General features: G+C 38.5%; 1 protein-coding gene across 2 annotated transcripts in view; it reads left to right on the top strand.

Moving 5' to 3' along the window:
• Positions 1-23,785, top strand: part of CTNNA3 (catenin alpha 3) — a 555,174-nt gene that overhangs the window by 435,077 nt on the left and 96,312 nt on the right. For both annotated transcript variants that reach the window (XM_075505306.1, XM_075505308.1), the window contains exon 12: positions 8,156-8,307. In XM_075505306.1, the coding sequence (XP_075361421.1) occupies positions 8,156-8,307 (152 nt within the window). The remainder of the gene's footprint in view (positions 1-8,155; positions 8,308-23,785) is intronic.

Here is a 23,785-nt window from a genome sequence, read left to right as displayed (position 1 = left end):
TTCACAAGTGCTCTTTGACTTACACACACTGTGCTTTCATACTGTTTAACTGTGGCACCTTGATGTGTCAATAATGGCCTCCACCCTAAAGAGGTGGTTTTATATGTACAATAAGCATAACACATAAGATGTACATTTAAATATTCTTTAATATTTAAACAGTAGTGGACAGAGTACATAAACACTCTATTTTTGGAGGTGAATGTGACAAAGACATTTACAAAAAAATGTCCATGCATGATTATTAATAGGAGAAAGCAAATGGCACTAATTCCTGTGATTCTTTGGGTTCTGATTCATTTTGTATGTGTGCAGTGTGTGAGTGCAGTGTTCTGAATGTGATCTAGTATTAGTATGTGTCACGTCCTTTTTGTGTTACCTGTCTTGTACTAAAATACATGCGTTACACAGTGGTGCAAATTTAATTGTGCAGTAACACAGAAAGTAATGCTGGTCAGGGGATTTAAAGCCTACTAAAAATGTCAACAGAATTATTTTTCTCCTTTAAATGTCAGTCAGTTTTAATAGACATAATGTGAATGCTTACTGAAAATGAGGTAATTTTTTAACTTGCCACCTGAAAAGGCTTTCCAGAGTTGGTTGGATCTTCTAGGTCCTTGACACTCAGAAGAGAAGAGAAAATCACTTCAAGCAGCATTCTTCATATCCATACCTTGTGATTAACTACATCTGCAAGGGGTAGTTTCCTTGGTAATGTAAGATACAAGATCACTGGTTCTGACTTTTGTGAGTTCTCATGAGCTCTTGGTGCCTAGAATAATTTTGAGCTCATTTTTGATGTAGGAGACTTGGAGATTTCTGTGGACTGCTTCCACTGTTGTCTATTCAATTTTTTACTTCTTTTTCAAGGTAAAATGTGAGGGATCACATATAGAATCATAGAATCATTTAGGTTGGAAAAGACCCTTAAGATCATCAAGTCCAACTGTAAACCTAACACTGCCAAGTCTACCACTAAACCATGTCCGTAAGCACCTCATCCAAACATCTTTTGAATACCTCCAGGGATGGTGACTCCACCACTTCCCTGGGCAGCCTTTTCCCGTGCTTGATAACACTTTCAGTGAAGAAATTTTTCCTAATATCCAATCTAAACGTTCCCTGGTGCAACTGGAGGCTGCTTCTTCTTGTCCTATCACTTGCTACTTGGGAGAAGAGACCGACACCCACCTTGTTACAACCTCCTTTCAGGCAGTTGTAGAGCGTGATAAGGTCTCCCCTCAGCCTTCTTTTCTCCTGACACAGTCATAGCCTGCTTGTAGAGATAGGGCAAGTGCATCTGGAATGGTATAAAACATGTATTTGGGATCCTTCTGTAAGTCTAGACTACTGCCTTTGTAGAACAAGAAGGTAGAAATCTATCCATATACTTCAATGTCAACAATGGACTTACAAGATCTTGTAAGGTGAGTTGGGCTTCATATACTATAGCTATACTTCTGTTCTTAGGAAAACCCTAGCTATGAGATATTAACCTGTTGTCATGGCTTCACCATCTTTTGATTGCCCTGAAAGCTGTTAAGGCAGACAGCCTTTAGTGCTCTTTAATTCTGCTATGTCACAGACTTCTCATGTTACAAGCCACTCAATGGCCATCTAATTTTATGATTAAATAAGTCCTTCATCTATCTACTCTTCATTTTAGAAGGCTTAGAGTCATCTTGTTCAGGTGGTTTGGTCTTGCCAGCAGTGAAAGCCTTATTGCCTTTCATGTTGCTTATGATTACAGCTCCCTCTTAGAGCTTTGGCAGCTAAATTTACCTTTAAATGTTATTCTAGAGTAACTGTGGAAGTTTCTTTGGTTTAAAATTGCCCCAGAAGCACTAACAGTGTAGGATTCTGGGATTTGTTTTCTCTGCAGCACTGAAGTTTTTCATAAAAATACTGCTCCTAATGATTGCTTATGCTTCAGACTAGCATTTTCTCTCTCTGGATTGAGAGCTTTGGATTCACATATTAGTGGGTTAGCTCTGAGGAGCTCTCCTGGTCTTGTAGGCAACTTAAGTTCCTTCAGGCTGATGTACAGAAATGGGGAGATACACAAGGATGCTCTGAAGACTATTTTGCAGGATTTGTGGGTGCCCTGAGATCAATTTCTTAACCTTGAGTATCAACAAATGACAGCTTTTTTTCTCTGAAAGAAGTATCTTCCAAGGACTGTTGTCAGGTGCACTCTTAGCCCTGTGGTTAGGAATGGTAATGTATTAATTCAAGTTTTTCTTTGTCAAGAGTTGTCTTCTGGATGACAGAAGACAGTGCATTTTTGGTGCCCTGAGCTACAGCATTCCCCAGACAGTTTTGGTCTCTGGACTTGCTGTGTCTCTTGGTTTGGAGACCGGCGGCTCTTCCTGTGATTTCAGATCTTCTTGCATCAAACTGAGGTCATTATCAAGACCTGAGCCTCTGTTTTTTGCCATCTTACTGCCTAAATGGTGGATGGTTTTCAAGATTTTAGTGTGGCTGTTCTTTCCTGCTTGGAGACTAATTAAGAGAAAGACATAGTGCGCTGAAAGGTATTAAGCTTAGTGGTTGAAACATGTGGCTTGGCATAGGGTTCAGTTGCACTCATCTCTCTTAACTTGCCTGCCTGCAAGTCTGATTTATTTCTGTGATCTGTGATCATACTAGTTTCATACTAGGTTAATTCAACATCTTTTTAGGCCTTACATGACCATGCTTTTGGCTTTTGCTTACTTTTTTAGAATCTGTCTTCTGGTGGGCTTTTGGAAGTTCTCATTGGGCTTTTTCCTCCTGTTAGAATTCTAATTCATCAATACTAACTGGCTGTCATGGTTCAGCTTCAGTCGGCAGCTGAGCGCCACACATCCGGTCATTCACCCTCCCCTGCACTGGTGGGATGGGGGAGAGAATCGGAAGAGCAAAAGTAAGAAAACTTGTGGGTTGAGATAAGAACAGTTTAATAATTGGAAAAAAAAAATGTAATGAAAAGGAAAACAAAAAGAGAGCGAGAGAGGAACAAAACCCAGGAAAAAACCCAAATAAACCAAGTGATGCAACTGCTCACCACCCACTGACCAATCCCAGCCAGTCCCTGAGCAGCAATCACTGCCCCCCAGCTAACTCCCCCCCAGTTTCTATACTGAGCATGATGTCATATGGTATGGAATATTCCTTTGGCCAGTTTGGATCAACTTTCTTGGTTGTGCCCCCTCCCAGCTTCTTGTGCACCTGGCAGAGCATGGGAAGCTGAAAAGTCCCTGACTAGTGTAAACATTACTTAGCAACAACTAAAACACCAGTGTGTTATCAACATTATTCTCATCTTAAGTCCAAAGCACAGCACTATATTAGCTATTAGGAAGAAAATTAACTCTGTCCCAGCCAAAACCAGGACACTGACCCTGATTTTATTATCTTCAGGAGGAAACCCATTTTTTCACTCAGTGTTGCCCACATTTTTTTTTTAAATGGTCTTTTTCATAGCTCATATGAAAATGGTCTTTTTCATAGGTCATTACTTCAGCTAGCTTTGGAAGATGGAGATTCCCATTCTTAGAACAAATCCTCCTTATGCTATTCTTGTTAAGTTCTCCTGCAGTCTTTACTCACTTTGCTATTAGAGGTTCAGTTTAGATACTAACCTTCATGTGATTTTTATTCTGAGTGCTTCATTAGTTGAAACTTTTCATTCACTCTGGGTATTCTGTATTTTTGTATATTGATAAGACAGACATTTTAAGAAGGCTGCTCATGTTTTCATATCTCCTACCAAACAGTGCTGTGGCTCTTTTATTTGAGTATAGAAGATGTCTCACTGGATGGCTGACTGCCCAACAAAGAGTCTTCTCCTTTGTTGAAAGGTCATTTAACTTAAGTTTAAGCAATGGCTGTGGCGGTCTTGCAGAGTCTACCTGTATACCTGTAGCTGGGATCTGTAGGTCTGGCACAGACAGCTTCATTCATTCATCTGGGCACGGTGTTTTTCATTTCCATTTCAAAGCTGCCTTTGAAAGAGTAGTTTTTCAGTCTTCATTCTAGTGGGAGCTCTTGAACCTCTTTCCAGTCTATTTACACCATACAGTAAGTTGCTCACAGTGTTTATACATATAGATAAACATTGAAGGTGAAAGTTTGGTTATTTACCAGAAATTCTTTTTCTTGACATAAATTGTGTATATGTGCATTCAGTAATCCACCATATTTGCTGTCCCTTGATATCCTTTGAGAAACTGTGGCATTCTAAGTTGAGAGGAACTGAGAGGGAGAACCATATCCTGCCTATATCACTCCAACATAAGCACAAGGGATGGGACCTGGGGATTGTCCTGCAGAGATGGCAGAGTACCAAACGGTCTTATTTTCAGTACTTGAGTATAAGAATGATAAAAAATAAGTAATCCATGTTTAATTTTTTATGAAGATGCTTTTTGGATTTTTTTTCCCCTTTGTCAAATAAATGAATCAGGGGGTTTGTTGGGTTTTTTCCTTTTTTTTTTTTTCCCCCAATTAAAACCATAATCGTTTTGAATTGGAGAAAAAAAAAAAAAGAAGTTATGATTTTTTGATCAGTTCTAGGAGGTCATGTCTGTCCACGTCTGTTATATTTGTTACGGCATTCTTTAGGCGAGTGTTGCATACGTGTGGACATTTTAGCTGTGGAGACTGTTGCTTTTTCAATATCAAGTTATCTTGATTGCTGATGATGTTAATCACTTAACACAACTTCATTAAAAGGTGCAGGTAGAATGGCTCATGTTTTTACTTGTTGTCACTGATCTCCTGCAAAGTTGAAAACCTGTTGTCCTGATGATTTTGTTGATAAAAATAACAGGCACAGAGTTGCTAATTGGAATAAAGCGATTAGTGAAGTTTACTTTTCTTTGTTACCTAATGTGATTGTGACATATAGATGTGGTAGTCTCTGAATTAAGAGCTAGGCCATGACAGCTATTAAACTACAAACAGGAGTCATTAGTTGGTGTTGGTTGAAGATGACAAAATCAAGCAAAAATTATTAGCTGTCTAAGAAGACATGGCCTACAAGGAAAGACAAATAGTATTGTTTATTTAAAATAAGAGAAGAATTAGGGAAGATATGATGAATTTTAAAATAAATAAGCTTAATTTCAAGAAGAGTGCAGAACATATTTTTGGTGGTGTGAAATCTGTAAATTAGTTTGGGGACTTTCAACATTATGATTATGAGTAGTAGTGGTATTTTCCAAAACATCCTCCTCCTTTCCACACCTTCTCCCTCAGGAAAGGCAGGATTACAGATGTTCGTGTTGAAATTTGCTCATAATTTTCATTGAGGAAATAAAAAGGGCAAAAATTCAAATAAAAATTGTAAGTTTTCTTCAAAAATGTTTTAATATTAAAATCACAAAAATCTAATAGTATTTCTCAGTTGTATAACACTTGAAATTTTTCATTTTACTTACAACTTATTTAATTTTTCTTTGCTTTTGAAAGATTGAAAAAATCAGTCTTGTCCAACCTATTGTAACCTGCATCCCCTTCTTGTCTATATTTAGGCTGCCTAGAAAAGTAAAGCAGAGTACAGCAGAGATGCACATTATTAATGTAATTCTAGTCCACTTAAGGCACTGTTTCAGAGCGATGCCTGAACCATTTGAGGGTCTGTGAAATAAAGTATTTTTGATGCCAGTCATCCATGGATAAGAACTCATATATACACCAAAACTTCTTTTTAAGTAGTCGTTTGATTGAAAACTCAAAAATTAAATACATCACATGCAGTCAAGAAAGGACTCTTGGATTTGAGGGAAGTATCCAATCAGAAACAGGGTAAATGACCAAATCATAAGGACTATTTGATAACCTTATAATAGCCCAGGTGTATTTTTATACTTCATTAGCAGATTGTTATGTACATATTTTAGAATTACAGTTTAGTTTTGTGTTTTGTCTCTGTGTAAAAATGATATTGATGCAAAGCAGCCATATTAAAAATGTTATCAAAGGGAAGCCACTGAGATCATATTCATATAATCAAGTGCAGCCTGTTGTTTAGCACTCACTCCACCAGTAGCATATGAGCTATAGAGTACATATTTGCATAAAATCCTTTTTCATAAGTGATGTATTCATTCAGACAAATACATGGTGATAATAAGTTTGGCCTCAGACGGAGCTGTAAAAAGGCCATTAATAAGCATATGGACTAAGGATGGAGTGCAGGATGGAGCCTGAATAGATAACTGAGAAGAAATAGCCTGTCCTGTAGAAGAAGAGGGCTGCCGGCAGTTAGCGTGCACTGAAAATGCTGCTGGTAAGCAGGGAGTCTGTGCATTACAATACTGCAAGTGAAAGTATATGAAGTACAATGAACTGAGAAGTGAGGATGTAGGAGGCTCTGGAAAACACCTCATGGTTTTGATGATACCAATGGAAATCTTGAATTCCTGGAAACTTCTTATATTCTCCTTTGTAGCATTTTTACAATGAATGTGAAGAGCCGAATGTTTAATTTTATGTAAACCTATGAGGTGACTAGTTCAAAATTTCCACACTTGCAATTATTTTGATAGTCTAGGGGCCAAGATCTTTGTTTAACAGAAAAAAAATATTTCATGTTCTGGAATTGTATATTTGTGTTTCTTTTTAAAAAAAAATTCAAAAAGCACTAAATAAATAGGCATTTGCTCTCCCTAATTATTCCACTTGGTTGCTAATGAAAAATGTACCTTGTCTTTTTTCCATACCATTTAAGAAATCTGTTCTTCCCACTGACCTTTTCAGAAGGCAAGGTAATTCAAGTGATAATCTGAAGAGGGAAGAAAGGATTTTATATATCCTATTTTTCAACTTAAATGGCATCTACTTGTCTCACACTTACGGAGACCTATTTTACAGAAGAAAATGAACCTTCCTACTACCACTGAGTGAACTGAAGTTTGTTATTTCTGAGAACTGACTCATGAAGTAACTGTTCTGCACTCTAGCACTCTAGAGAGAAACAGCTGAGCTCGAAGACGTGAAGTTACTGTAATTTAAGAGTGAATTTAAATGTCTCCAAGGGTTATATGGATTTCTGCCTGTAAAGTTAGGGGTTCCTAATATTTAAAGTATATGTTGCCAGGTTTTCTAATTCAGAAGTCCTGTTGAATTCAGCTGAAGCTTTGTCTGCGTAAAAATTTATTACATATTTCAAAATTTGCCTGAAATGATTCATATTTAAGGTATTGGTAGTGTTGCTTTCGTGTGGTATGGATTAATGAATTACACAGTGTGTAATTGTGGAGGAAGGGATGGAATGCATGTTATACTTGTATTTGAAACCAACACATTGCCTGAAAAAAGCTTCTTTTCCACAAGGTATATGTTATTCATATTGAATGTTATAGAAGTTGAGTTCTATCCATTTACTTTCCAGTTTTTCTGTGGCTTCAGTCTCCAAGTGATAGGAAATGACTTCTTGCAAATGAGTTTGATCTGTACTTGTTTGAGGTCCTTCTGTGTGTGATGGATTTTCTGTCTGCATTCTCTCTTCACTCTATATTCTCTGTGTTGGGTTTCCTTTGCTTCGAACTGATGTGAAGGATCAAGGGAGACATAGTGGTAGCAGGTCACCATGCAAAATAAGGCCATGGAGCACCACAAGAAAATTCCCAGGACATTCTGGGTAAAGCACAGGTTAATATCAAACTGACTCAAAATTTACAATTTGTTTGATTCAATCAAACAAAGTAAACTGCCTTGGTAGGTCCAGGTTACAATTGTGGGACTTTTTAATTTGGAGAATAAGCATCAATCTTTTGGTAGTTTTGTCTCCATTCAGACTGAAAGCAGATTCTGAAATAGTAGGAGTCTGTTGAATAGCAGTTCCAAGTTTAAGCCAGGTGATTCATCCTGATTCTTTGGGTGACATTACTATAGAAATCACTGGCAAGTTTTTACAACTGCTTCCCTGACTCCCCTTTTAAAACTTTCTACTGTATAACCATCCACAGCTTATGAGCCCACCAATTTTTATCACTGTGATAAAAATTACAAATGTGTTCCCACTTAAAACTAACCATGTTATTACTATAATGCTTTTTTTTTTAAATAAAGTTTTAATCAATGTGGGGCAATTTGCCAGAAAGAAAAATTACATGATTTATCCTTTTTATGCCCACTGAATTTTGTTTGTGTTTTCTTTTTTAAATAGTGATTCCAGAGTTTATTAGTCAAGTAAATATTGCGTTGGAGAGCTTAAGCAAGAACACAGTGCATCCTTTTGATGATAACCAGTTTGTGGACGTTTCTAAGAAGGTGTATGATACAATTCATAACATCAGATGCTCAGTCATGATGATTCGGGTAAGTTTTTTATTTGTTCATTTAAGATTCATTTCTAAGATAGTTCAGGACATTAGGGCATTTTCAGGAGAATTTAGAGCTGTGTATGTGAACAATGCCCCTAAGCTCATATCCAGATTGAACTGATCTGGGAAATTTGGATTACAATGAAACACACATGATTATAACTTAAGAATACTAGAACTGCATTGATTACCAGATCAGAATGTTGCACAAAAATGTGTTTTGTTCTTTAAAAGTATTTATTTATGTTGGTTGATAAAGATTTTCATTCACTTAAATAATTATTGACTTGTGGCTACAAACCCAAGTCTGCTTGTAGCTCTTCAACCTTAACCTTATTTAGTGGAATGTAGGAACAGATAGTATATTCAGGTGATCCTGATAATCTCTTGTTGAAGTTTTGTCAGCTTCACACCAGAAGACTTAACAGCCTGATTTCTGTCAATCTTACACAATCACGATCAATGCACTTATCATAGTGTTTTTCCTGAAGTTCAAGAAAATGCTTCAGAACAGCTTATTTTTAAAGTTTGAAACAGAATTTTGTCAGATGCAGAATTTCCCCCAAATATCTTCAGTCCACAAATCCCATTTCAAATGATACAACTGAGCTGCAATATCTGTATGTTCAGCAGTTTTTTTTTTAAATAAAATTAAACATTAATAAAAATGTAGATAAGTTTTTCAAAGGAAGTTTGTCTTCTGCATTGTCTTTTCAGTTGAGAAGAAAGTAAGAAACAGATTCCTCTTTTCTTTTAAATATAAAAACATATTACAGGCTAGTGTGGCCAGCAGGTCAAGGGAGGTGATTCTGCCCCTCTACTCTGCTCTGGTAAGACCCCACTTGGAGTACTGTGTTCAGCTCTGGAGCCCTCAGCACAGGAAAGACATGGACCTGTTGGAGCAGGTCCAGAGGAGGGCCACAAAAATGATCAGAGGGATGGAACACCTCTCCTGTGAAGACAGGCTGAGAGAGTTGGGGTTGTTCAGCCTGGAGAAGAGAAGGCTCTGGGGAGACCTTATTACAGCCTTTCAATACTTAAAGGGAGCTTATAAGAAAGATGGGGACAGACTTTTTAGCAGGGCCTGTTGCGATAGGACAAGGGGTAATGGTTTTAAATGGAAAGAGGGTAGATTCAGACTAGGTATCAGGAAGAAATTTTTCATGATGAGGGTGGTGAGGCACTGGAGCAGGTTGCCCAGAGAGGTGGTAGGTGCCCCATTCCTGTATACATTCAAGGTCAGGCTGGATGGGGCTCTGAGCAACCTGATCTAGTTGAAGATGTCCCTGGTCATTGCAGGGGGGTTGGACTAGATGACCTTTAAAGGTCCCTTCCAGCCCAAACTACTCTATGATTCTATGATTCTAATACGGAAAATATTAGCGAGTCTTAACATATTGTAGTGTATAATTTAAACAGTTTCAGTAGGAATTCAAATGTGCAAAATCTTTAAAATGTCTCATCCTTATTGCAGTTGTCAATTGTGAAATTGGTTATATACCGAAGAAAGATCCTGAAACATACAACATCATTGCCCATAGCAGGAGGATTCTATGTGAGTTGGATTTATCTGGCAAAACAAACCCGATTGAGCCCGATCCTCTCTTAGGTCTTCTGATCGGTTCCTGTTTCAGTGAACATAGGCTAAGAGTTTTGGTTAGGACATCTAATTTTTTTTTTCTAGATCAGTTAAGTTTCTTTTAATGCCTTCATTGCTCATCCCGCCTTCCCTTAGTGACCCAGGGACTCCTTTTTTTAAGAATACAAAGTTGTTTCTATCTGTTCCTCAGTAAGATCTGAGTCTTCTATATGTCCAGTCTTCTTGGGCTTGAAGTCCAGATGATCATGACTGACTATTCCTTTATGGAGTTTTTCCTTTGTGGGAAATGCACTGAGGAGTGTAACAAAGCTTCGGTCAGTTTCTAAGAAGACACGGACACTTCTCTGCAGGAAACTCCGAGTGTATATTCTCACACTCGTCTGTGATGTGTGTATGTATGTGGACAGTCACTCAAAAAATAAAAGGCTATTATATTCCCTGTACTTCTTTCTGAAGCATGAGGGGAAAACACTTTCATCTGAAGAGACTATACATATGTGTAACGCATAGTAAGTGCACAGTGTATGTGTACTATATAAGTGCATAGTGCCTGTATAAAATTTAAAGTCATTGCACAACACCCAAATAGATGGTATTAATATGAAGATTTCTATCAGTACCATCTTCCACTTCTGCTTTGCAAGTGCAATTTGACAAGGCAAGAAAAAACAAAGTATCAGAAATTACCTTGTTGGCTGTACCTGAAACTGTGGGCAGCAAAGAGCAGATGCTCCTCCTCCTCCTCCTCCTTGGAATTGAAGAAGTTATGACCAGTGGGATAAGAGCCTGCCTCCACCTGTACTGAACCTCCCATTAGCCTAAACAACGTATGTGTTTGCCTTGGAAATCAATGTGGCTTGAAGTATATTCAACTGTATTTGAAGGTATTCAACAGCCCAGCAATTGCAGAGTCCTGATAAATGCTCAGGAGATTAAAAAAAAAAAAAAATCATTAAAAAGGACATGTGCAGCTTTCTACTTAATGAATACCATTATTCAGACACTGTCATGAGAGGGTTTTTTGGAGGTTTGGTGAAATGATAGTCAGCTGCTCCACCATCCCTTAGAGATACTGACTGCCAGCACAGAGAGAGTGCTGAGGAAACCCTGGCATTCATTTTTTGAGTAAGGATGTATTTGCATTCCTAATTAGATACATTCCAAACAATGCCAGTTTCATTTCAGTCTGCCTGTAAGAAGCTTTAGTAAATTTGGTGGTTATTCAGATGTATGCTGTTACCACAAAAGCCAAGGTGAGGAAATAAAAGTGTTCTGTGGCCAACTTACGGGGCTTACTGATACAGTGCCAAAGAACAATGCGTTGCTGATTACAGGGGATTGCAGGACTGAATCAGGGAAAGAAATTGTTGATCAAAATATAACTGAGAAGTGTAAATGAGCAAGGACACTGAGTCACAGGGGGCAATTTTTCAACATCAAAATAAAAGCAGAAACTCTCCAGATCAGTTCCTCAGGAAGCATTTCAGGCATGTAATTACACAGAGGAATGTTTTTAAAAATAGAGTTCCTAACTGTAAAATGCTGCCAAATACTATTGTTAATGCAAATTATCAGATATGCTTTTCAACATCCAAGCTTAACCATAGATACATAAAATATTCATTCCAGTCCTGCAGGTACAATGTGAATAACACTTGAGAGTACCTAAATAGTGGAAGGTGTGCTGCACTGATGAGCTGTAATAGCAATGCATCTGGAACTGCAGGGTGCTTCCCTTAAGATGCTTTTTATTGTTTTACTCTCAAGGATTAATTAATCCAGTGGTACCTGTTGATTTGAAATCATCAGATATATGATCCAGCGCGTATAGCTGCATGTGCTTATTAGTGTCCACATTCCTCAGTCCTTTTTTGACTCTTGAAGCATCTGATTTTTGTTAAATTGTAGAGGCTTTGGGAGCTTGATTTTGCACAGGAACATTTGGGCATTATCTGGATAGTGTTTTAATCAGAATATTGTTGTTATGGAAGTAGATTAGGCTAGATAGTAGAATTAAATACAAGAATTCTGCCAAGTGAAATATATGGAAAAGTCAGAGGAAACAGGTTGACAGTTTTTGAAACAATATGTATTGAATGTTGCATAATGTTAAGACTGATGCTAGAACTTCTTTAAAAAAAAACGTTTCTATATGAAAGTGTAGGTTGTTGAAGAATATGAGACAGCTGGATTGAAGTAACAGCTAATAATACCCCATTAGGATATTAAACACAGTGGAAAGTGGTAATGACTTCAAATGAATAATAACTACTGATAGCTGAAGCAGTAATAAAGTCGTCCTAACAGAAATACACCAAGAACAGTGGAAAAGAATTCACCAAGTCAGACTTTCATGGAATTCTTTGTTTTTATTGGAGGATAGACAAGTGAACTGCTATGAGTTTTCCAGAGAGGGAGAAGAGGGCAAAATGTTCATCTACTCTATTTAAAATGGTTTTACTACTCTTATGTTCATGGAAGCAGTGAATGAGGAACCTGTGTTTCCTAATTTTATGAGAGGTGGAAAATGTATATTGAGATTGTAGTTCTTATCTGATACAATGCATCATTTTGATGCATTTCTTAAAAATCCTTTCTGCTGAATGTATATTCTGTGTGCTGTTTCTTTCAGAATTCTGGCATGGAAACTATAGGTTCCCTCAGAGTTTATGGTGTTAGGCTTTTTGAGTGTTTCTTTTGCAGATTGTGCCTCTATTACTGTTGAGCAGCCATTCTCTGCACCACGTTGTACATGATCTCCACCCCTGGTCCCCCCAGAAAACTAAGGCAAAGCATTCATTTTGGTTTTCTGTCATACCTGGATACTTTTATTTCAGCTAGATCCTCAATGCATCCCCATTCCATTCCTTATCTTCCTATTTCTTTAGCTAATAGTCTTTTACTGTGGGTTTTAATTTCCTTTGCAAAAGCAAACTCAGTTTAGCTACACCTTCAGGTGTCTACAGCATGATCCTTTTTAAAATGTTTTGGCTACCTCAGAATACCCTTGGAATGGGTTCCCTTTTTCTTCTTTTGTTGGTTGCAAATTCTGGGTATTTTTTCATTCTGTTATAAAGAAATTTAAGAGTTCATCCATAACAGCGCTTGTGAGCTCTTCAATACACTTAATTTCTCTCAATAAGAGACATCACAGCAGACTTTGATCTCTTGTATCCAGCAGAGTTACAGGAATTTTCAGAACATGGAGTTCTCAGAAAGGAAAATAGCAAGTGGTGAAAACTTTCCTATTGTCCTGTTTCTCTTTCAGCCAGTTAATAAACATCTAGTTTAAATTCTGCCTTTGCTTTTAATAATGATAGAATTATCCTACACATGCAGGGTTTTCTACGTGTTTTTACTTCTGTAGTAGGAATGATTTAGATCCTGTCAGATGCGAGCAATAGCACACATGAATTGAACCTCTATTTAAAAGCTAGAGAAAACAAAGCAAAGCAGGGAAGCGTTTGAGAAAAAAGACATTTACTGCAGTCTTATAATTGTTTGTTTTTCCAAGAGAGCCCTGAGACCTCATGAGGAGAAAGGGCAAAGAACAATTCATATAGTCTTGGTAAACTTCGTTGTTGTTGGTCTGAAATTGATGAGTGATGCTAACTCATTACAAATATATATTGGGAAATTTGTTAAATACCTTTTTCTTCATTTTTCTATCCTATACCAGTTGCACAAGAGGAAGAACTTCTGCAGCAGTAGTTAGCAAGCCAGTTGGACCTGCACCTCTCATCACTTTCTTGCCATTTCTGACCTAAAAGGTCAGAGCTGACCTTTCCTTCCCTCAGCTCCTTGTCAACTTCCCTGGCAGAAAGCAGGAGCTTTCTTGTGTGTTTTCACTTGGCTCCCTTATGCACTAGGCTTCTGGTATTACATGGTTAGTACTTGTTATATTGTCATCTTTTTTTAACCAGGAGAGGATTTTCTTTTCTTGTTATTTAGGAAAAAATATGCTCTATACTGGTTGTTACCCAAAAGGGAGGTTTACATGCCCTGCCTTCTTCAAATGATGCTTTCATTGCTGATTCTATCAGTCCTATCATCCAAAGATTGATACAGCTAGATGCAGTGTGGCTGAAAAAGGATGTAATATTTGATGTAATTTAAAAAAGAGCCTAGAAGAAGCACCTGTCATCTATTAAGGATAGTTGGACACCTATTCCATTTTCAGGTTTTTATCCTGAGTCACATAAAAAGTGTTAATGGGGAATGTTATGTTTGTGCTGCAGAAACCAAATATGCAGAGAATTGAAACTGTTTAGTGCCATGATCAAATATACTTGCAAGTAAAAGCTTCTGGCAGATGTTTGTCCCTGCCATATTACTTGGCTTTTTAACATCTTGAGTCAGGATCACCAACCTTGAGGTACCATTATGGCGAAAACTTAACTCAAAGCACTATCCCAGCTAGGTTACATTTCATATCTTAATTCATCTACATACATATTTCCCAAAAATGTCCATGTTCTTTAACCCACAGTATACCTGGGAAGTAATTGCATATTGTAGAAATACTTACTTGCTTATATTTACATCTGTATTAGCATCATAAACTCAGTCATTATTATTATGACTCTACCTTGCAGCTGTCTTATCAAAATGCTCTGTACTGCAACAGTTTTGGGACACAGTCTGCATACATTTCAATTTAACACGCTGACATTTTTTTAAATGCTCATCTCCATTTAGTACTAGGTCAATTTGTGTTCCCAAATAAAGCCAATTTCTGTTTTCTGGCAAACAACTACACATATCATTTTGCTTGTATTTCATGTTTATGTACCATATAACAAACTCTCAAAGGTCTGATTTTCTGCCAATTTCATTAGTTTAAGGCCTTTAGTATCTTCCACAAATCAGGTGACCGTTCTGGTTCTCTCTGAAATAGTGTTGCTGGTTTTGTTGCTTTAGAGAGCAAAAAGCTGCTCAGCAGCGTATCTGTAAATAAAACCCACCCTCTCGTTTTCCTTGAAAGTTGCATCCTGTGTTCTTGAACATGTGGGCAGGTTGTTACCCTAAGAAATATCTTTAGAGTTTGGAGTTGCTACAATTGCCATAACAAGTATCTGTTCTTAAGAGTTGAGGTGTTTCCACAAAAAATTTTACAACTTTGTTAGTAGAAAACCAGATTAATTTACTGATTTTAAAAGCAGCTGGTGTGTTCCCATCTCAGGTAGAAGGAGGGAGACAGAAGAGGAAAAAGTGGATGCTCACCCTCTTAATCTCAGACATGGAAGTGGAAGCCAAAGCACAGATACATTATTATTTCACCCAAGGAGGGATGGCCCTTCTCCTCCCACATCTTCAGGTCCCCTTTGCTTAAACCATTGAATTAGAGTCAGCAGGGTAGTTGGGGAATGATAGATTTCTTTTTTTTTTTTTTTAACAAAAGATAAGAGAAACTGCCTGGGTTTTGTGCTTCTATATTGCTGCACTTTCAGACTAACAAGTTTTAACTTTTCAGTTCATTGTGCATCCTTCTGGCTGCTGCCCCTGCTCCCATGCTCCAGCCATTCGCTCAGTTTTTACAGGGAGATTTCTGATTTTAGATTCTGGGTAGTTTTTACATATAAAATGAGTAGTGGGTAGGAAAATAAGTGCCTCCTTCATCGCCATTTGAGCAATTCCAAAATTGTCCTTTTATATCCATGTACTATATTATTTCTATACAGAGAAATCATCATGCAGTATAGGAGGGTCAAAAGCAGATGCCCCCTTCCAAGCAAGAATATGTAGAATTTTCATATTGTTTTATATATATGTTGGAGGAGTAGACTTCCTCTCTAACTGCATGTGTAAGCATATGAGAAAGCACTTGATGTTGTCAGGCTACATCTTCTGTACAGGTCTGACGGTGAAGATTTTCCTTCCCCTCCAAAGCAGCAGCTCACATGTGCCATCCTAGATATGACTAAATGGAAGTAAGTACTTAAAAGGAGTGCCAGGAACTCACCACTTGGATAGTACCACATTCAAGGCTGTAGTTACTCTATGTTAACATTTATTACCTTTTTTCATTATTTGACATTCTTTTAATACTATTCAGTATTACTCTTTTTGTACAAAATATTATGGTTAACTGAGCCTTCTTTCTAAACCAAGAATACTGCAGTATCTTTTGAACCAAACCTTACTTTTCACTGTCACACATTTTACTTGTCTCACACTCTTTGTCAGTGAGGGGAAAGAGAGAAGAGAAACATACACAGAGGATCATGGAAGGAAGGGACCTCGGGAGATCATCTGGTCCAACCTCCTGTTGAAAGCAGAGTGTTATCCAAGGCCCTGTCAAGCCAAGTCTGATTTTACTGTCTGTTTTTTTCTTTTATATATTAGTGTTACGACAGTAATGGAGAATTGATGGGACAAACAAAGCAATACTGTGTGCTAAATCTTATTTATAAAAGCAAGCTGCTTGCTACATTGCATGCAACTACTAGACTATAATACTTCTACCATTGTTTGCTGTGTTTACGCCTGCTTGTTTACATTCACCATATGACTGTATGACCCATCTTCTTTTTTTTATTCTTCTTCTATTTAAAAACATAATTTTCTTAAATCTGCCTTAGGTTTCCAGTTTGTAAAGTGTCAGCTAATCGGCAAGATGTTGTGTTGTTTTGTTTTTTTAAAAAGAAAGGCAAAAAAAAAGGCTTTTAGGGTATATATACACAAAAATAGTGAATGATTTCAGAAATGCCGATACAGGGACCAGTGGTGAAAAAGTCAGCTGCATACTGTATCCTTTACAATAGAAATGTGCAATTATCCATCCTGGCAAATCTGCATTCTCTTCTGCCCAAGCTATACAGCCTTAGGCATCATGCAAAGCTGTGAATTAAGAACTTCTCAGCAGCAAATTGCTACATGGCTTACCATCAAAGTCTCTTAGTGCTGGGGTTACTGGTTCAGACAGAGAAGCCAATATGCTTTGTACAGAAATGGATGGCATGAAGAGTTTTGACTTACATACTACTTTAAATTTCAGTTCTTTCCAGTTTAGGGATTAAATTATATTGCAACTATGTCATATATGTTTATGTTTTTAATTGTTCACAAAATTATCCCTCTCTTTCAGGATAACAGAACTTTCCAGAATAATGTGGTAGCTCTAGTTTAGTGGCTCATTGGAAACTTAAGCACAAGGCAGTATTTTTCCTGGAACATTAAAATCTTTGCTGAGGGTTTTTTTCTTATAGCAAGGAAAAGCGATGTGTGTTTCTTCCTTGCCATTTGGTGCTTACTGTCTAATATAAATAATATTCCCAGAGAAATGGAATGAATGTTATTCTGTTAAAAGGGAAGGACTGCATTTCTGGAACTAAAAGTGGGAGGCACAGCAAAAGTGTTACAAATCACAGGTACTCTATTAAAATATGCATCCTGCCACATGGTTCACTGGAGTATGAGAAATGCAAGCTTGGAAATGGAGACTGCAGTCTCTCAATAGTGTTAATAGCTCATGTGGTTCTGATTCTGGAATCAGCCCTGCCAATGCTAGTGCCAGTTCTGGCTCAGAGATCTTCATTGCTCAGTGTAAATCTGGCCATAGATCCCTTTTACTGATCATAATCATCTGTACAGTCCATGGCCTAGTTGAAATTTCTCAATTGCTATTATTTTCACTGTGGAATCATTTAACTGGTAGGATGGAGTCTTTTTAGCATGATGCAGAAAAGCAATGAGGTACATTACAAATGTATTCAATATGGACTTCAAAAACGTGGTAGTAATTATCTGTGTGCGAGATTGTGATCTCAGTTTTGCTGGCACAAGAATGGAGTAGGAGTGCTGTGGTCTGTGTCATTCTGTGCTTTGACATTGGTGTAACAGTATAAGATCTGGTCCTGTTGTCATGCATGTCCTTGCTGATGCAGCAGTGTGACAGGCAGAAAGGTTTGGGAGGAATTTATTTATTTATCTAACCCTGAATAGTTATTTTGGTTTACTTTTTTTATAATTCCTTAGTATTCTATAGGTATATTTGAATTCAGGTTTTGCTGCTAATGATACCTTCCTGCCTTGGTTTTTTTTTTTTTTTTTTTCCCCCAAACGTTGCTTGCAAACTTGTATCACAGCAGATTATTTTCTTGGAAGTGTACTCACAAAGTTGGAATGCAGAGTTGATGAAGGCAGGTGGGCATACCAAGTAAGGAGGCATAGTAATAACAGGGAAACTGACTCAGAAAAAACCAGAAACCTTGAAAGAAAATTATTTGGAGAATTTAAAAAAAATCCTTCACTGAGCTACTGAGCTAGATAAATGGAAGATGATATTTTTAAGTACTGCTTACCTGAAAAGATTCTGTAGAGGTTGACAAACCAGATACTACCTAATTACCTGAGAACCTCTGGGACTTACAGCCTGTTCTTAAAAAGAGAGCAAAGAGCACCTTCATTATATTCGGTATCAACAAAGTCAGTGAATATTGATACCAAAGTGAAGTGTGTTGCAGCAAGGGAGTACTGTGCATCATCTAGTGCATGGATTGTGTTGAAATTGCAGTTTTAGAGCACCATTGCTTCAATGTAACTTAGCTATTAGCTTTTGAGGCCCTCTTGTTGTTCACTATAGCAAGTACTTTAGTTATTAGGAAATTAGAGCAGTAACATTAACATAAAGTTAGTTTGTTACTCCAAGTGCCTTGTTATCCTGGTCTCCATGAAGTAGTCTGCATAAAATGATTCTAGAAAATATAAGAAAACCCAATTATTCAGCAAGTTGGACAGAATTCTTTCCAAAAATAGAAGCCTGCCTTTTTCGTAGAAGTGGTCCAGCATGAAATAGTGCCTGAGAAATGATATGTGCAAATTTGATTATCCTTTGAAATATCCTGAAATTTGTTACAGCGTTAAGTTCATCTACAAAAATAGTAACAACTTTTGTGTTATCATACAGCAAAGCATATCCATGTGAAGTACTGAGAATAAAGAGCTGCCAGTAACTATGTAGAGTGAGGCAGTGGCAGCTTGGGGATGCACACAGGTAAGTTACGTGTCCCTGAAAATGACTTTGTCAACAGATGGCTGCCTCAGTTAGCCCCCTTGCACCCAGACCAGCTGCATGGTGCCCATTCCAGCAACGGCTCATCCCCTTACTACAGTGTAATCAGGTTTCCTCTACTGGGATCATGGCCAGCACAGGTAGGGGAATATCATCAATCTTTCAGGGGCACTGGAATTCACTGGCTGACTGTGTAGTCTTGCAGTGAGGGCCACTTGCTTGACCACAGTAATTGGTGTCAGAGCCAGCTGGATAACTGACATCCATTGTTCTTCCACCTATATTTATTGTATTAATCATACCACTGCCTGCCTTTTACCTTCTTTGTAATCAGTGTGTAATTTGCTTATTGAGGAAATCAGATAAGCAGATGTCGGACAACTCTACATTCTTTGTATTTCTTGCTGATGTGCTATGAGAATGGGAATCGGTCCCCATTGCCTTAGTAAGAAACCAGTCTGGCATCCCACCTGAACATGGCATGCCATGCTATGTCTGTTAGTTTTGCTGACCCCACAGGGTTGTTCTGACAAATATGCTCTGAAAATGTTTGTGGATTTGTGAAAGCTGGATTCCAAATGTGTAAAAAAACAAGTATGAGGCTTAATTAATATTCAGCAAATGTAGAACAGAGCTGAATAATTGTTTGCTGTTTCAGTGAGGAAGAGCTAACCACAACAAGCAAAGGTAAACCCCTTGTCACACACAGTTACATGCTTGAAGTGATGTGAGATCTCACCAGTGCCCTGGATCTGTGTAGAGTACGAAGCTCAGTCTGACTGGTCAGTGGCCAACAAATAAAACAAGTTTGTCACCTCGGTAAGCGAAGCCAGAAGTAGAACTTACCCAGATTTTAAGCAGAGCAGCACCAGCGCAAATTGTGGCTTCATTTGCCAGTGTTGGGGTTTGTGGTCTAATCACTTATTTCTGAAATGGCGCCAGTCCCCAGCAGAGATGAAACCTAAAATTGTGTCTGCCTAAACTTCGGCTTTCCATTCCATTCCATTCCATTAATATAGCCTTAAGCCTTCCATCTTACAGCTTCCACCATCTCAGGCTTGACTGCTTGATTTGCTCTTGCTGTTTATAGGAAACTCAGAGATCAGAAAGCAGATGACTCACCCTAGTTGCCTTTTAACTGCAGAAAGGATCTGCATGAAGGGAGTTATTTTTTCCTGAATGAAAAGATCATCCTATTGATAGTATTGCTGCTGTATTGTTGGTTTTGTTTGGGTGTTTGCATTTTTTTGGTATATGAAATTGCACCATGCATTTGTAGAATATACTAGCTTTATAATTCATAGAACTGTTTTCTTCCTATAAAATTATGACATTTCTTGGCTGGTAGAGTTAAATCCAGATGAAATTTTAGGCTGTGCTTAGTTCATCAATAAATTCATTTTCTCTTGATATTTGCTATTCCAGAAAACTCAATAGCAAGTATTACCCGCAGCCTGGATATTTAGAGATGGAATGATTCACTCTTACACAGTCTGTAGGATTGCCAGATAGCTCAGAGGTTTGGCAGGAAGCTTTTACGTGGCATAATTGGGTTTTAGGCTGTGATTCATCTCTGCTCCTTTTTTGTTTATTCTTGGGTATGTTGATGAGCTCAGAGATTTATCTACTGCCTAGACAAAAAAAAGTTGAGAGCATTATTAATTGCCAAAAAATACCATCCTCCACAAAGAGAAAGTAAAAGAACAATTGAAATTCATGTCAGGGACCATTCAACAACCGACATGAATAGCTTACCATGAAGACATAAGATAGTATTCTTTGAAGAATCATGGGCTGCATTACAGGCTATGCATTGTCCCACCTCACATAGTATTGTTTGGTTGTATCCTCTTCATTTCTTTGCCTTCCCCTCCTTTTTTTTCATTCCTTTTCCATTTTTTTCTCCTGTTACCTTACAGTTTGTCTCATGTCCTTTATATGCAGATCTACTTCTCATGCCTGATACTAAGGTAGTATTAGAATTGTCTTTTGTAAAGCATGAAAGCTGGAATTCACACAGTGTGCTAATCTCTTTGGTAACTAGTGCATGTCTCTTTGGGTAACTAGTGCATGAATTCTGATTTTTATCTTGGCTAAATATAAATACTGTAATAAAGTATGAAATGTAAAGATACTAAACTATGTATAGAAATTGTATAATACAGTAATCCAATTCAAAAAGTCTTGTTAGAAGCAGGGACATACACTCTAAAAGCTACCTTGGCATATGGATGTAGATTAGAAGATGGATGTTTAAATACAAAGTTTAAGGCCCAGGGACCCATGTTCACATGCCCTGAAGTCTACCTCAGTCTATGTACTTAGTAGTTTCTACACACTAGGGAAGTCATTTGAGCTAGACAAAAATAAAACAAGTGGCACCATTACTTTAGTCCACCTCAGTCTCGTCTCCAGAGTTAAATTCACCACTCTGCCATGCCTTCCCATACAAGATAAGAGAAGTGCTGGACAAACCAGGGCAGGATCCACAACCACCATAGTACTGGCTGGGAATGCAATTTAAAACAGTTGGCATTTTAGTGAAAATACTGTCATCCTTGTGAGTATTAGTTTCCATTCTCTCCTGGGCCATGTGACCTTGCTAAAGGCTTCAAAGATTAAAGGCAGTTCTGTAGCCTGGGACTTTCTTACGTAAAAGGAACATTCAGCCTTGTCTTTCAAAAACTGAACCATGATTGCTTTTTCTAGAAACCAACCAACAAAAAACCGCCACCAAACCAAAACCACAAACCCAGCCAAAACCAACAAACTCACTGCAAATAAAATGGTGGATAGAAAAGAAATCACCATTTCATCATAATAAGATACCTGGAGCACCCATGGTTGTGGGGTTTCTCAATTTATTTCCCTGACAGACAGTGTTGATCATAGGATCTGTGCGACACCAAACCTGCTGGGGCCTGGCGGGATTCGCCTTTCTCTGTGGGGGAAAATTGTCTCACCTTTTTCTGAGCCTACACCTCCTGTGCTTATCATGAAGTCATGAAGGGTCAAAGCAAGCTTACTTTAAAAGCATGTTAAACTTTTAACAATACTGATAGACTTTGGGCTGCCTGGTCCCCTGAGTTGGAGAACCACAAGTGTGGAAACAGTGACTTCCCATTTGTGAACGCTGAAATTGTAAGGGACCAGCTGTATCAGCTGAATGTTCACAAGTCCATGAGGCCTGATGGGATTCATTCCAGAGTACTGAATGAGCTAGCAGATGTTATGGCAGGACCCCTCTCGATCATCTACCAAAGGTGTTGGGAGTCTGAGGAGATCCCTGCTGACTGAAAGCTAGCCAATGTTATTCCTATCTACAAAAAGGGCGTGAGGGAAGACCCAGGGAACTACAGACCTGTTAGTCTAACCTCAGTTCCTGGAAAAATTATGGAGAAGATTATACTGCATACTATTGAAAGGCATTTAAAGAACAATGCAATCATCAGGCACAGTCAACATGGGTTCACAAAGGGAAAGTCCTGGTCTATGATAAGGTCACCCACCTAGTGGATGAAGGAGAGGCGGTGGATGTAGTTTTTCTGGATTTTAGTAAAGATACTGTCCCTCACAGCATCCTTCTGGACAAGTTGTCCAACTCTGGGATGAGCGGGTTCACAGTGCGCTGGGTGAAGAAAAGGCTGAACGGCAGGGATCAAAGGGTTGCAGTGAATGGGGCTACATCTGGCTGGCGACTGGTCACCAGCGGTGTTCCTCAGGGCTCAATTCTAGGGCCAGTTCTGTTCAATACATTTATCAACGATCTGGATGCAGGAGTTGAATGCACCATTAGCAAGTTTGCTGATGATACCAAACTGGGAGGTGCTGTTGACTCTCTTGTGGGACAAGAGGCCTTGCAGAGGGATCTACATAGATTGGAGCATTGGGCTATGATTAATGTGATGAAATGTAACAAGTTGAAATGCCGGATTCTGCACCTGGGATATAGTAATGCCGGGCACAAGCATAAACTGGGAGAGGAGTGGCTGGAGAGCAGCCCTGCAGAAAGGGATCTGGGGGTGCTGGTCGACAGCAGGCTCGGTATGAGTCAGCAGCGTGCCCTGGCAGCCAAGAGGGCAAACTGCATCCTGGGGTGCATCAAACACAGCATGACCAGCCGGTCGAAAGAGGTGATCATCCTGCTGTATTCAGCATTGGCGCAGCCTCATCTTGAGTACTGTGTGCAGTTCTGGGCCCCAGAAGGGTGTTAAGGTACTTGAATGCATCCAGAGGAGGGCAACAAAGCTGGTGAGAGGGCTGGAAGGAATGTCCTGAGGAGCAGCTAAAGATTTTGGGCTTGTCTAGTTTGGAGAAAAGGAGTCTGAGGGGCAACCTCATTGCTCTCTGCAGCTTCCTGAGGAGGGGAAGTGGAGAGGGAGGTGCTGAACTCTTCTCCCTGGGATCCAGCAACAGGACACGTGGGAATGGTTCAAAGCTGCACCAGGGGAGGTTTAGACTTGACCTCAGGAAGCATTTCTTTATGAAAAGCATGGTCAAACACTGGAAGAGCCTTCCTAGAGAGGTGGTGCCCCAAACCTGTCAGTGTTTAAGAGGCATTTGGACAATGCCCTTAATAACAGGCTTTAACTTTCGGTCAGCCCTGAAGTGGTCAGGCAGTTGGACTAGATGATTGTTGTATGTCCATTCCAACTGAAAATATTCTGTCTATTCTATTCTGTTACATATGCTCCAAAAAATCGGAGCAAAATATATACCAAGCAAGCCATTGGGTGGTATTTTTTTTACTGTACTATTACATAGAACAATTACCAACTAATTAGTTGGAAAAAATGTATTTTACCAAAAATTCATGAAAGCAAATTGAAATCTCAAGGGAATTTAATGTATTTTTAACCT

This window comes from Mycteria americana, chromosome 6, assembly GCF_035582795.1.
Source record: "Mycteria americana isolate JAX WOST 10 ecotype Jacksonville Zoo and Gardens chromosome 6, USCA_MyAme_1.0, whole genome shotgun sequence".
NCBI classification, from domain to species: Eukaryota; Metazoa; Chordata; class Aves; order Ciconiiformes; family Ciconiidae; genus Mycteria; species Mycteria americana.
Note: the sequence above shows the minus strand (reverse complement) of the source record. Positions and strands in the feature narration are given on the sequence as shown.